The sequence below is a fragment of the Chaetodon trifascialis genome, chromosome 14, assembly GCF_039877785.1.
Source record: "Chaetodon trifascialis isolate fChaTrf1 chromosome 14, fChaTrf1.hap1, whole genome shotgun sequence".
NCBI classification, from domain to species: Eukaryota; Metazoa; Chordata; class Actinopteri; order Chaetodontiformes; family Chaetodontidae; genus Chaetodon; species Chaetodon trifascialis.
Window position 1 is genome coordinate 18,552,664 of NC_092069.1, and position 15,329 is coordinate 18,567,992.

At 44.0% G+C, this 15,329-nt stretch overlaps 1 protein-coding gene across 4 annotated transcripts in view; it reads right to left on the minus strand.

The window, feature by feature from the left end:
• fermt2 (FERM domain containing kindlin 2) overlaps positions 1-15,329 on the minus strand; it is a 40,372-nt gene that overhangs the window by 16,846 nt on the left and 8,197 nt on the right. For all 4 annotated transcript variants that reach the window (XM_070978713.1, XM_070978716.1, XM_070978715.1 and 1 more), the window contains exons 3-4: positions 7,666-7,899; positions 1,178-1,306 (exon numbers count right to left, since the gene is read on the minus strand). In XM_070978713.1, coding sequence (XP_070834814.1) covers positions 1,178-1,306; positions 7,666-7,899 — 363 coding nt within the window. The remainder of the gene's footprint in view (positions 1-1,177; positions 1,307-7,665; positions 7,900-15,329) is intronic.

Below are 15,329 nucleotides of genomic sequence, written 5' to 3' on the forward strand. Positions count from 1 at the left end.
CATACACAGGGAGAGTGGTGACAGTAAACAGATTCTGCACATTCCTGCTGAAACTCTGTTTCTCTGCACCACCTAATAGTGTGACCACAGTCGTCCACTGAAAACAAAATGTATCGTAACTTAGCACACTCCTAAAATGCAATGATGCAACTCTGGGTGTGATCACCATGTGCTGTCCATAAAAATGGACAACTGAGGCTTTTTGCATTTTCACTCATTTTATTTTGGTGTTTGAGAAAGTACTTTAGATGCAAAATCTGCAGCTAGCTTCACAGTGAAGCATGTCAGCAGAGTTTGTTTATTTGAACTGTGAGATTTATTACAAAGATCATTGAGCCCCCTTTCCACTCACATGAGAGTGTACTGTATACGTGCATGCTGAGCTGAGTCTAAGGGGCCAGCATACAGACCAGAGGCCACGGCAGAAGAGACTCAAACAGCACAAAGAGTCCCATTCACCCTGTCTCACAGTGTTAGCAGTTATGCTTAATGCTAACTCTGTGACAGCAGCACAACCTGTTTTGTTCTGCTCCTCCCTGCTCACATGGTTGTAACTCTCCCATCACTGGTGGAAGGAGGGAGGCGGGCTAGTTTAACTCCAGTCGTGTAGCCTGGTTTGGGTTTAAAATGGCAGCGTGACCAACTATGTGTGGAATCTCAACCATTCTTCGTCCTCCCTGCCAAGGAATCGGGAGCCGGGGCTGCAGGCCTCAAACTCACACATTCATATTTGGTCACTAGAAGCAGGGTGCAGCAATCTGGAGGTTTTCGAACCACAAGTGCAATCAGACACAAAAAAGAAAGGAAGACGCTCCACAGCAGTCAGTGAAACCTGCTATTCAACCTGCTGCTTGAGGGAAACAAGATGATTACTTTTCACAATGAAATACAAAAATAAAACCCAACAGTCCATAATTACTTCGAAGTAGATCTTTAACTTAAAAACCTGAATGCACAGACTTCAGTTTGCACGAGCCGATCCTCTTTCAACTTGTAAGTTTAACATGTGAGGAGCAAAACTTTAGTCACTTGTCTATTTCTTTTTTTTGTTCAACAAAGACTATTCGTCCTCTCCCTTTTACATTTAGCTGATATTTTTTAGAGAACAGACAGTAATAAGTGCTTTGGATCCATAAGTGCTTCCTCTTCATGTAGGAGCTACTATCCATCAGCTCACCTGATCCAGGGGTTAACAGCGGACCCTCCATCTCCAGATCATCCTCCTCCGCCTCCTCCAACTTTTTCTTCTTCTTCTTGGGATCACGGGGCTTACGCAGTAGAGATAGCTCCTCTGGGTGGCGGATATCTGGAGAGAGGGAGAGCAAGAAAGTTCATTTGATGCCACAAAAACAAACTCACAACAAAGCAAAGCAAATCAGGACACCAACAAGCTGCGAAAAACTGGAGTAGTTTCAACTACAGGCTTCCAATAACAGGCTTCCAATAAACCCCATGACCTCCTCCAAAGCACGCGGACAATGTATGCATGTAATGTAGCTGAACACAGTGACATTAAGGGAACTTAAATTGAAAAAAAGTTCAGGGTAAAAAAAAAAGGGGAAGAGTAAGAGAAAGCGAAGGGACGGAGGAGATGGCTAAGAGCTGTAGACAGCTGTGCACACGAGGGGTGGAAAATTGCAAATCCCTTTTCTCAGGGCCCCAACAAATCTTGCTTTAACTGTAATCCCCAACTGAGACAGGGCAGACACAACCTCCATCTCCTTCTTACCCTTTTCCTCCAACTTTTTCCTCTCACACACACACATAAAAGCATTATACAATTGCTGTTGGCGAGTAACAGGACAGTGCAGTTTTTACAAAAACACCAAAAAGTCATCCTTGAGGACACCAAAACACTATAAACCAAATAACCGCATCCCAATTGGGTGCAAGACAGTTAAGATACGACACTGAATATAATGACTAAAACAGAGCAGCTCCTCTCCCCTCTTTTCCCTCCCATCCCTCGGGCTTGGAGGCCAGGGAATCATCACTCAGCACTGGACTGATGTTTTAAGACGGGCTTGGGATGGCTCTGATGTAGCTGTGAGACGGCCAGAATGTGTCAGGACGAGAATGGACGGTACTGGTAGGGAAGCAAGCACACCTGGGTCCTCAGCTGGATATGGTTTTCTCAAAAATTCCAAATACATTAATTAAACTGAGCTGAGCCTTATTTCATTATTTTGCAGGACTCGTTGTATCCCATAGCTTTTTTTAAAGGTGAAGGATTGGAAAGGTGTTGCAAAATTGATTGAAGAGGTTGCAGAGGGTGCTGAGGATAGCAGGAGCAGAAGGGGAGCGAGAAGGTCTTGGCTTGGTGAGAAAGCTTGTTTGGTTTGTGTAACTAAAGCAAAAGCATTCCAGGAGTTTTAAGAACTACCAGATGGGAGCTCACCCTCTCGCTCGCTCTCTTTGCCTCCCTCCTCCTTCGTTCCCGCTCTGCTGCAGCGGTGAAGCACAATCCCTGTGCCCTTATACAGCCATGTGAGTTGCAGGCGTGCTGCCGAGCTTTAGCCCCACTGAGCTGCGTGAGGAGGCCAAATACACACAGTGATGCGTGTACCGAACTGTGTGTACGTGGGTAGCACTACACTTCATGGTGAAGCATAGCAGAGGCGTGATGCGTTTTACTACAATGTCACTTCCAGTGTTCATGCTTATGACCTCATTGTCACCAAGGAAATCATCTATGAGCCAATCAGATGTGCAATAAAACATCTGATATACCTCACATTCATCAACTGTTTCCATATTATAAACCTCTATAGATCAAAACGTGGCTCAAAAGCAAATATTTTGCCCACGCAATCTCCATAAAACTACTACTCAATGTGGGAAAAATCTACTTTCTGTGACAGGTTTAGGATCCATTATCAGAGGAGGGAATGAAAATACAAAAGTGCCTGTAAAAGTAATATCTGAGGCACCTCTACTGGGTCGTTGCTGAGCGCCTGGAAAACAACAGAAGTGGGAAATGGGTGGGTGGGGTAAATAAATTGACAGATATGTGTTTTTCATCACTCCCATGAAGGGAGAGGAGGCGTAGCTGATATGATGGAGGTTTCAGGTCTGCTAAAGTATGTATGCTATTAAAAACAAAGAGGTGAAGATGAGCAAATCAGGCTAAGGAGAAAATACAAAAAAATGCTCAGACTGATGAGCGTTACAGTCAGTTCTGCTGACATACTCATTTGAATTGTATGTTTATAGTGATAATAAGAATCATGATCTGGTGGGAAAGGCTGCTCCTACACATACTTGTGGCTGGTGTCAGGAAGAGCAGGGAGGCTGAGTGATGGCTAGAATGCTTACAAAAGCTTGGTTGGTTTCCATTAGCAGAAATGACACCTTAGACAATAAGACCCCAATCTTCCATCCTGCAGACATGTGGCAGTAACCGGGCCTGAAGCCAGAGGAGAGGGCTTGAGTGAAAGCCAGCTGGGCTTGCAAGATCTGCTCTTTGGAACACATGATTCACTGCAGTGAGTAAGGCCAGCCGCAGAAGAATCACAAACACCGTCACAGTCTAATTTTACAGCACTAAAGTTTACCGTACAAACAGACCCTACATGGACAAAAAATACTTCTTAATGTTATGAAGAGATGCTCATTGGGCCGTAAGGCTGACTGATCAATACTAAGGAGTAAATAAATCTTCTGGGGAAGACTAAATGAAAAAATGACTCACACGCAGTCTCAGTCTGATTGGAAATGGATAATAAGAACATAGATGGTGTGGATATTTTACATTTTAAGAATTTAGCCAAAAACAAGTACAGTGAAGTTAAGAGAGTTAAGAGTGTCAGAGGTTCTCTTCATCTACTAGACAGGAGAAAAAGGTGCTAAAAGGCCACTCAAAAAGGATAATAATGCACTTAAATTTAGGAGCTGGAGGTGAGGCCAAACTGCACTCCTCCTGTGTTATGACAACAGTGGCCACCGCACTCGGGCCAGTCGAGCAGACCACAGGTTGATGGGCCATAAATCTGCTGGCCCAAAACGATGAAGCAACAGTCCCACACATATCTAAAAAGGTTTCAGGAGGATAAAGCGCTCTGACCAACACCCTCTCAACTGTCCTTCCTCAGACTCATCCTCCTGTGCTCTTCATGTCCTGTGACACTGGCACCCTTTCCTGCCCGGTTGTCCATTTCAGAGCAGTGCAGACAAATGACACAAGTTACAGTGTTGCTGCCTCTATTGTGTCTCCGTCTTCCCACACATGGTAGCGAAGGAGTGCTGACCTTAAAAAAAAACTATAGCGGTTAAGTGGAGCAGCCTGACTCTTGTTACCCTGAAGTGGTGCTTTGCTGAGAGAAGCAGCTTCTTATTTGTACCACCTCATGCTCCCAAGCCCACAGTCATGTGTTAGTCAGTTGGGAAGAGTACATTTTGTGAAGAGAAGAGAGCCTCCTGTAAGAGGGAGGAGGTGTACGTGTGTGTTTAATGTGTAGGAAGTAAGTCCAGGTTGTCTAGACAGGACAAGCTCTTGTCTGGCTGACTCCTCAAAGAGCAAATGAAGCTTAAGCAGCCAGTTAAGTGCCTTTTGTTTCTTTTTCTCAACTGCAGACCTGATTTCATGAGGCATTTTAGAGCTTATAAGTTGATTAATTGACAGTTGTCATCAGCAACTATTTTGATAATCTATTAATAAAAGTCATTTGTTGAGCAAAAATGCCAAATATTTGTTGGTTCTTGCTTCTCAAATGTACAGATTCGCTGCTTTTCTCTGTTTTCTATGAATGTAAGATGAACACCTTTGTTAAAACAAGCCATTTAAAGATGTCAGCGTGGGCCCCTGAAAGTTGTGTTAGGCATTTGTTACTATTTTCCAACATCTATTGAAAAAAAGTGCAACAGTCAGTGGCTTAATTGACCATTTGTTGCAGCCCAGCAACATATCTACAGTTTCAGCTGGCACTGTAACACAAACACTTCAGACTTCAAAACAACTTCTCAGAATTGTTGACACAGTTCAAAAATGTTATCTTGCGACTAAAAATGGAAAATCCCCAATGTCTTTGCTTCACCATCAAGTGAGCAGTGCAGCACAGGATGTGAGCCCTGCCAAATGGAATCAGAGGTCAAAACAGGAGTGGAACTGAGTGATTTTCATGTATTACAGTGCATCAACCTTTTGCTGAGTCCTCTCAGTTCCCAGCCAGCCCAGATGGACTTTGTCTGTGTCAGGACGCAGCTGCCATGGCCATGGGAGAACAAACAGCGGGGATAATTGGTTTTATACTTCTAACTTGGGGTGTTATGTTGATTTTCTATGCTCTTCTGCTGTGTGGGATGCTCCCTGTCAGAGTTTGAGTTGTGCTAAAAAGGGACTGAAAAGCAGACAAAATTGAAAGTTCAAGGTAAAAAAAGAAAAATGCTGTATGTTAATATATGACAAAATGACAGATATAATGTTGATAGCATACTATAATTCTTAAACTGAAGAGTGTAATAAGAAAAATAAAATATGGAGGGGGTGGGGATAAAAACAGCCAAATACTACAATGGAGGACTGAACTCGGAACTTGCTTTGCAACAGGAAATAGCTTCTGTGTGACCAACTGACCGGACACAGCAGAGCAAAAATACCCTCAAAAATACATGAGAAAAAGAACTGGAGCCAATGGTGAGCTGAAAATCTCAACTGGCTTTCTCTATCGGTTTCCATCTTCCAGTATCTCTGTCCCTCCCCTTCTGCTGTCTGGAGAGTGAAGGCCAAGTTGGACAGGCCTCGTCTCTTCCTGTCCCCTCCGATTGTCTATGCTGCTCGGCTCGTACGGAGTCAGCAGAAAATATGCACAGGAAATTGTAAAACTTAAAGTTGCCCCGATAACAAAAAAAGAAATGCTTCCAGGCCAGAGCAGCTGTAAGTCAGCAAAGTCAGCTGTCATACCCACAGTTACAAGTTCTTAACAGTCCATTATCCTAAGTTCTGCTTTCTGCGAGTAATAACGCAGTGATACAAATCCAAGCATATCACTGCACAACATCTTGCAACATCCTGGCACGCACATAGTCAGCCAAAAGCAATTTGTGCTGAATTTCTGAGTAGCTGAAATAGATTTATTACAGAAGCAGCAGACCCATTCTTCACCACGCCTGGCTGAGAGACAGGCCTGATTCTGCCCGGTCTCCCTGCCTCTGCTTTCAAAAACAGCATCTTTGTATATTTACATTAAATGAAATGTGCCGTTTGTTCTCTTCATTTCATAGAACTGCTCTGTAGACTCCATAGCCCTCTGAAAAAAAAAAACTAAAAAGCTTCATTCCTGCCAAACTAAAAACAAGTTTGAGTGCTACCTGTAGGGGCCAATAAAAACAGGAGAGCTGCCTCTGGAGCCCCAAATCCTGCCTACTGAACCCAGTCCAGTGACAAAGATGCAACAGGTGTACTATGACCCTGCCTGATAGAAGGTTTTATATTGCTGGGGGCTCTCCAAGCCTTTCTGGAGACAGTGACTAAGAGGTGGGGGTGAGGGGTGAGGACTCTGCTGAGGAAAAGTGGGTCTTAGCAGGTCAAGGGTCACTGAGGTCCAGTGTGTGACCTCTGCTTATGACAAGACAGGGTGGTGCCAGTGATGGAAGATATTGATAGTACGTGTGTGTGTGTGTGTGTGTGTGTGTGTGTGTGTGTGTGTGTGTGTGTGTGTGTGTGTGTGTGTGTGTGTGTGTGTGTGTGTGTGTGTGTGAGAGAGAGAACCCTTGGGTACTACATACACCATGTGAGACAGTTAAATTTGGAAATTTGGACATGATTTTAGCAAAAAAGCCATGTTTCCATCTAATTATCAAGCATATCTGAAACAAAACTTTAAGTGAGAGTAGAAGAAGTAGTGGTTGCGAACTGGAATCAAAACCAATTGTTTGCTAGCATCAGAGAAGAAGAAGAAGAAGAAGAAACAAAAACAGTCCCTTTGGCCATCTACAATAAAAAAAAAAAAGGAGAGGTCTTTGGAATTTTTTTGACAGCAGAAACTGGTTCTTCTTCTTCCTCTCTAAGAGTGGAAACAGCTGATCAGTCGTGAGTTAAATGTTTGCTATAGCAGAACTTATTTGGAAAAGGAGTTTCTATATCGCATCTTTTCTTGAATTTTGCCATTACCATCAACCTTTCCTGATGCAACACTTCAAAATGCTTGTAAAAATATGTTGATGGAAACATGGCCAGTGAGTACAAGTGTGAGTAATTAACATGTGCATGAACACTTTGGTGCGTGCCTGTGTTATAAGCCTGAGACAGATTGATAATCTCTGTTTACTAAACAGTACTGAGAGACCGATGGAGCTCAGGTTCCAAGGACACGACTCCAGAGCCAATAGTGGACAAGCAGTCAGGAGACGTGACTCCAGCAGGCAGAGCTCACAGAATGTTTGATAAACACAACAAATTGCCAGGGATAAAAACAAAGCGAGAGGAAGGGCATGATTAACTGAGTTTGACGTGGAACATTTCCAGAACCTTTCCAAAAATAGTCTTACGAGTAAATGTTTTAGGTTCAGCAGGGCAGCAGCAGCAGCAAGTAGGCTGGACCAATATTCTACTTTGCCAATCAGCCACACCTCATCTCACATTTGCTTCATGAGCGTTTTCCACATCTTGACTAAAACCGAACTCTGCTCTGCCTGCCCTCCCCTGCACGAGTCAATTGTTCCACTCACTGAAAGTTTTGCAGATGTCCGACACGGCCTTGAAGACGCGGTCCGAGAAGTTGACCTTGACCTTCATGTGCTTCATGTTGGGCAGCTGGAGGCGCAGCAGCTTGTGCTGCGGCGTGAAAAGCAGCCTGGCGTCGGCTTGGATGCCGTACTTGTCCAATGTCCAGTGGGTTTTCAGCAGCCATGTCTTCTTCTTCTCCCACCACAAAGCATGGTCTGACCAGTCCTTCTTCACATCTACAGAGGGGAAGAAAAGAGGAGAGACGATGAGTTTTACTAGGGATGAAAGATGAAAAAGAAAACACAGAAAAGGACAGAGTGGCTAAATTGCGTGGCTATATTGGTTTAATTTTCAAGATATGGTTGGCAAAAGTTAAGTGTGACTAGTGCGCTCAGTCCGTAGCCATTGCACTGTACTGACCTGAGCTCACCAGATATGTCCCTCCAGGGCAGAAGGTCACATTTGGGACAAAAAGCAGGGCATAGAAAAGGTTTGCATGGGGGCGGTGAAGTCAAAGTGAGAGGGAGGAGACGATGGAGTGTGTGAAAGACGTGGCTGTTTGTGTGACACTGTGGGAATATCAGGTTCATACCTCCCTCTTTGTTCCAAATTCACACCGTGATCCCTCTAAAGCAGACACAAGCCACCCAAAACCCCACATAGCTCCCAGGCTTTCGCTCTGCAGGGGCTCAGCACAATGGGGACGGACCTGTGGTCTCATGGTGTGTGTGTCTGCCTTCAAGGGAGACGGTGAAAACCGCAGGGATTTAAGGGAACTCAAAGCAGCTGTTTGTGCAGATCACCTTGCTGTGGTTTCCATACGAGCAGCACTGTGATGGGCTGAAGTTGTGTTTGAGCTGCAAATCGCCTCAAAGAAAAAGGTCAAATACACTTTATGAGAGAGGGAGAGATCCTTTGCATCCATTTCTCACCTGTAGTGGGACACATTAACAAAATAGCTAAGTCTGTTCGGCAGGTCAACATGCATGGCAGGCCAGCTGCTGATGCATCCCATACTGTGCAGATGTTCCTTTATGTTATAGCCGTATGATTGTTGAGATGGAGTGAAAAGGCCTGTAGACTTCAGCCCATTACACTCTGAGATGTTCCCCTGAGCAGTGATGTCATTACTCCGGCATTAGTCCAGGAAGGCACTTCCCAAAGCGGTGTCTCATTTCCTCCACCCACATACCTCATCATTGCTTCTCCAGCCTATCCTCTGTCTCACTCTGGGTCTCTCTCTCTGTACTGAGTCGCTGTGTCCAGACACAGACGTCAGTGCATTCAGTCATCCTTTAATCAAAGCACTCGATCTGAACTGCTTTTACACAGCTGTGGCAGCTTTTAAAGACATATACGCTGATTTAGAGAAAAATGTCCTCCACAATATCCTTCTTCATTTGTCCTTGATCATTGTGCTATATTATGTATATATGTACACTTCTTGATTGAAAAAACATCAACAGATAATCACTGTTGTGAAGATTTGGACTTCAGGGAACAAGTGGGGATGGTTGGGAGGGTTTAGCTGGGTTGGGAAGGAATGGGTGGGGTACCTTTCACAATTGTGATCATTCAAATCATGCAGCTGTCCAACGCGTATGTACACTTTCATTTACAATACAATATTCAATTTACAGAGATATAAAGAGACAGCAGCAGCAAATTCTCACATTTGAGAAGCTTAAATCTGCAAATTATTGATATTTTTCTTTGATAACTGCCTTCAATATCAAACTTGCCGAGGATAAATATTATTTTCATTGGCTGACATATTAATTCAGCAGTATCTTACTGCTGGCTAAGTAGAAATTAACCAAAAATATCTGCACTTTAGGTCGAGAAATCACTTTATTTAGTGTGAATGAATGCTGAGGACTCAGCACATCATCTAAATGTGACATCAACACATTGTCTACTTTTGCACAAGGAAGGAAACAGCTATTAATGCACAAACTGACGCAATAATGGACTCCAATTACCTTCTGATATACGGAAAGCAAACAGCAGAACACAGATGCACATCAATTTTTCCATCAAAGTCCAACACAGTCTGATGCACATTGTGTCTGCTCATTCTCAAAGGAACACAGTCACAATTGAAAAAGACAGAGGAACGATCTTGAATGTTGATCTACGCTGACCTCCTCCATATGTCAAACAGCTTGGTGCCATGGTAACCTAAACCATGAGTGGCCTGCTATTGTTTTCCCTGACCTTAACTTTACATAGGGGCACCCATATGCACTGTTGACACTCTCCAGCTGATCCCGTCTAAAAGCTGAATGATCGGGATTAGCGAGTGAATGGGTGAAACAACAAATTGGCTGCTTAGAGCCGGGAAACAAGAATGCTGTGATGTGAGGAAAGCAAACTGGAATGAGGAAGAGATTACACTGCCGATTAAGATGGCGGGGGAAGTTTGAGACGAAGAGTGACCATCAGCATCTCAATGCAGATGTCATTGTGAAGGCTTAGGACTGTGTGAATTGATTTTGGGGGGTGGGGGGATGTTGTTTGTCAAGCTGTTTGGTTTTATACTGTTTACTCCGGGGGGAAACACTTGAGTGAAAACATTCCAAGCTTTCTTTCCGGGGCCCTCTGTGAGTTACTCTAACGGCATGGGGTCTAGCTGTCATCGCTCATTCTGATGCCTCAGCTGTGCAGAACACAGCTTCATTGCTAGCATCAGAAAAACTGCTCCCCTTAGCGCTCTGCAGCTATTAACGACTGAAATAATGAGAGGGAGCAAGGAGAGGAAAATTGAAAATAGACCTGAATGTATTTTCATAACTGTGCTCACAGTTTTTCCTCTTACAACCTTGTAATTTCTGGTGTCTGGGAGCAATGCAGAACAGCTAGCATTAACATTTGGCGCTCAGGTCTTCACCACAGTTCTATAGAAACGTCCTCATACTCAGCATGCATGACCACCATACAGTTTGTGGCGAGGCATGAATGCACGCCTTGGCTGGTCCCCGTAACCCTCAACACGCTCTCAATGGTCCCTGTTCCACCGTTTCCTTGTCACCGCCCACAGCCAAAACCTTAATGGGCATAGTCTTTCCTTCTGCTTGCTTGTGTCATTACGCAGTGGTTCGATGTGTTGTGATTGGACGCCGGCAGCTCCGGTAGGCGTCCATTGGGTTCTTTCAGCAACAAGGTGGTAACTCAATCCACAGAAAGGGAGGGAGAGAGGGCCAATGGCATCTCTAAGCTAAAAATACGGCCTGCCAAGCCTGACGTAATGCAGCAGCCAGAGGAGTGGGGGCCTAAGTAATTGGGTGCATTAAATGTGGACCCACAGCTCCTCAGTAGAGTGATATGTGTGTGCGTGTATGTGTGTGTGTGTGTGTGTGTGTGTGTGTGTGTGTGTGTGTGTGTGTGTGTACAAGGAGGGCTTGAAAGACAAGGGGAGGGGAAACACAATGGCAAAACCATGTTTTATGACCTCTGCAGGATGTGAAATATGATACAGAGATTGTGCGTTTGTGTGTGTGTGCGTGCGCACAGGTTTGGGGATTTGTCGGAGCGAGCGTTCTTATCCATCCATTAACTACATTAGCTCCGTGTGTTTGTGCGAGTGTGCGCTTTAACAAGCCAAATTAATCCATAAATTCTGTCAAACTGAGTTATTTTCATTCACCACCACCACCACGGCAGCTACCGACCCGAGACCACTTCCTCTGCTTTGTGCACCAGATACCACAGCGAGACGTACTGCTTTAAAAAGATGCAGATTCTTACTGAATATTCTCGAAAGCAATTAAGGAAAAAAACAAAACAAAACACAGAACCCGCAGTGAAATTGTATTTAAAATGTTGCATACTAGGCACAAACGTACCCAGTTTGCAGGGCTTTTATTTAGATACTAAAGGAAACTGAACTGTCCCTCCTTCCCTCTCCTCCCCATCACTCCTCTTTGCTCTCCCCATCCCTCCCTTCCTACTCCAAGTATCTGTGGTGTTTACATTACCAGACAGCTATGTTTATGGAGGATTGTCTGTGAGGGGGAGGGGGTGGGGCGACAGGAGAGGATGAGGGAGATGGAATGAGAGAAAGGGCATGAAAAGGAGAGATGAGGAGGATGAGCAGAGGACAAGGGAGAAGCTCATACTGGGGACACAATAATATGAGACACAGCAAGACAGAGCAAGCATGAGGAAGTGGAAAGTCAAAAACAGATACAAATAGCATCTCCAATTTTATCACCTGCATAAAACTGAGAAATGAGAAAAACTACTGTAGGCAGAGATTTAAGCAGTTGAGTATGCATCTACTGGTTGCTAACACACACACTCACAGATTGGGTATCTGATGCGACACTCTCAGCTGTCTGGTTCATAGGTTTGTGGTTGTGCAAACATTTTTCCATCAAAAAACTATTTCTGCATTTTTGTTAAAGTTATGTTGCCGGTTGACATGTTGCTATTTAAAAAACACCTCCTAAAGTTCTGCCGTGATGTAACGGAGGCTGCAACAAAGGACTATTTCAATCGATTCACCTGCTGATTATTTCCTCCATTTATCATTTATTGTATGAAATGCCAAGACACATTGAAGAGCAAAGCCCAAGGCGAGACCATCAAATTGCCTGTTTTATTGGGCTAACAGTCCAAGAACCAAAACATACTCAACTTATTATCACATACGACTAAGAGGAGCAGCAAATTCCCACAAATGACTGGCTGAACTGCAAAATGATTGACATTTTAGCCCTGAAAATGACTTAAAAACAACTTATGTTTGACTAATGAATTCATCGACTAATTGTTGCAGCTCTCAAAGGAAGCCCGTGTCGTTGCATGTGTGCTCAATGACTCATATTCATTCATTATTAGGCTTCAACCAGCGGGGCAGTGACGGTCAGCTGACGCCTAAAGCAAAATCAAGGTTCAGCTTTTGCATCATTGATGCAGCTGATTTAAGTCAGGACTTTTTCCACTGTGCTTGTACATTTAGCCTTTTCCTCCCTTTTCATGAGCTGTCGGAGCCAAGCTGTTAGCTATCAGTGATAACCACGGCCACGCAGTGCGAGGCTTTGTCATTTTCAGCCATCAGCTGATAAAAACATTACAGCTGGGTGAGGCTGGTCATGCCGTTTCCTTGGTGACTTCTGGCTGACGCCGCGGGGGCAGCGGTAAGAGGCGATGACTTGTTTTCATACACAACAAAGACACAGAGCCACAAGTTTGTCAGTCGTATTCTCTCTCCCACATACGCACACACAGTTTATCCCCCTCTACAGCATGAAAGCCATTCTCCTTCTAAATATATTCACGTCTGAGGCAGGGTGAAGGTCGGTATTGACAAGCAAAGATACAGGAAGCAACTGTTCTACACTGTCCTTAAATTAGATCTACTGTAGATGGCCTTTAAGCACTCGCATGTGCCCTCATGCTAGATAGCATTAACATCAGATACCCAACATGTACACAACAAGTTCGATGGAGACAGGTGATGACAATATCTGCGTGGCAGACATGCGATAGAGAGTCCCGTGAGACTGCAGTGAAGATTTAAGTGATACAGTGAATATAACAATACGGCCGCTCATTTTAAAGACAATACACGCACCATGAAGCAGTCGAAGCGACAGCAGACAAACTCGTTTCTGGACTCGTGGCAAATGATCAACAGATAAGCTAAATCCAGAAGTCATGTGTTCCATCTAGTACACAACCAAGAGTGAGTAATACTGGCAACACAACAATGACTGCCTGAGTCTGACACCCATTAAGATGAAATCATGGACTAATATTCTGATTTATTCCAGCTGTGTCCTTTGGGTATTCACTAACCTATACCATTAAAACTCAAGCACTTTCCATCGACAGCCTGAGCTGACCGAGGTTAGCTGAGCTTATTTCTGCCTGTTATTTTACAACAGCTCAGCTTCCCGCTAATAGTCAATCAATCAGGCCATTTATCACAGGCATTAAATATGCAACACGCTGTGCCTGTTGGACCCAGAGTCTGCTGGCAGGCAAGCGGTCAAACATTACCTGAAAAGACAATGGGGCACTTAATGCTGCCATTAAAGCTTTTTAGGCTGCAGAAACACAACACAAAAGGTTCAGCGAGGTTGTGTCCTGTCAGTGATACACAGAGATCCTTTAAAAGGTCATGGCTGGCTTAAAAGGTGTCAGGGGATATTGTGACAGATATTGATTCAATTCTGCCAGTAAGACTTCCCCCAAACACGCACACACACACACACACACACACACACACACACACACACACACACACACACACACACACACACACACACACACACACACACACACACACACACACACACACACACACACACACACACACACACACACACACACACAGTCAAAATCTGTGAAAGCAAAACCAGGCTCCATACACAAAGAGATAATAAGAGTGGGGTGAATCTGAAATCTTAACAGGAAATTTAGGAGCATCCTGCCCGTTACAGTAAGAAGAGAGTGCAACAGCGCTGGCTTTGATGCATTAGGAGAGGCCAGGAGGGCTATTAGAGGAAACCTCCTTAGAGACATGTAGTTTGTATCCATTTGTGTCATTTTCCAAACACAGAGACGCAGTGGGGGTACTCCCCCTCCACCCTGACACAGCTTTATACAATTAAATGTTCAGGGACCCGGTGGAACAATGACATTACAAAGAAACTCTGGGACTAAGATCAATGGAGCAGATAGACAATATTCATCTGTCCTTCTATCCATGGACACATCCTGCCAGACTTCCCTCAGGACTACGATAAGTCGTCCCACTGGTGCCTCTGTGAGTTCAGCAGGACGCTCAGTTGCTCTCCACCTGAGGAGCAAACTGACAGTTTTGAATACCCGAGGCGGCTAAGCACAACTGCTTCTGGCTCAAATATTTGAAAAACAAGCTTATTTACTGTTTAATAAATGAACAGATTATTCTGATAATTGCTTTCAAGTACAAATACAAACGTTTTTCTGGTTGCGGCTATTTAATTGTGACTCTCTTTCAGATAAATAAGCAACCTGAAGACATAATTTTCACCATTTTTATCATTTTGGCACATTTTTCAGACAAATGCACCAACTATGGAGCAAACAAGAAAATGAAATTGTCGGAAACATGGCTGGCATTAAACTGGATGGCATATTTATCGTGTATAAACTTTAAACAGGCCATCCCTTGGTTATGAAAACAAACACCTCTCTCCTGCCCTTTTGCTCTGTAAAAGTGAGAGTACAGAGACAGACTGAGAGGTGGGGACAGCTTTAAATGAATGAAATGTGGGCTGAGAACCCAGACAAAAACTCTGGATCGGTTTACTCCACTGCCATACAGGTGTGTGATGTTACAACAACAATGTGCTGCTCTAACATTTCCTTCCACTGGATCCTCTGCGCTGCCTGCTACTACAGGAAGGTGAGAGGGACAAAAAGCAACAAGCTTCAGATTCCCAGAGGAGCCATGAAAGTTTGTTCCACTGCATGTTTAAGATGCCAAACATAGCCAATTAAATCATCCTTAACAAGCACAACAAGTCCTTCCATGAACATGGACAAAGGGTGAAAACTGGAAAAGAAAAACTGAGATATTTCAAAAACGCAAATTGATTATACTGTGCTTTGCAAGTGTACATATATATAGACAATCATTCCCCTGTTCAGAATAATGTATCAAGAGATATCT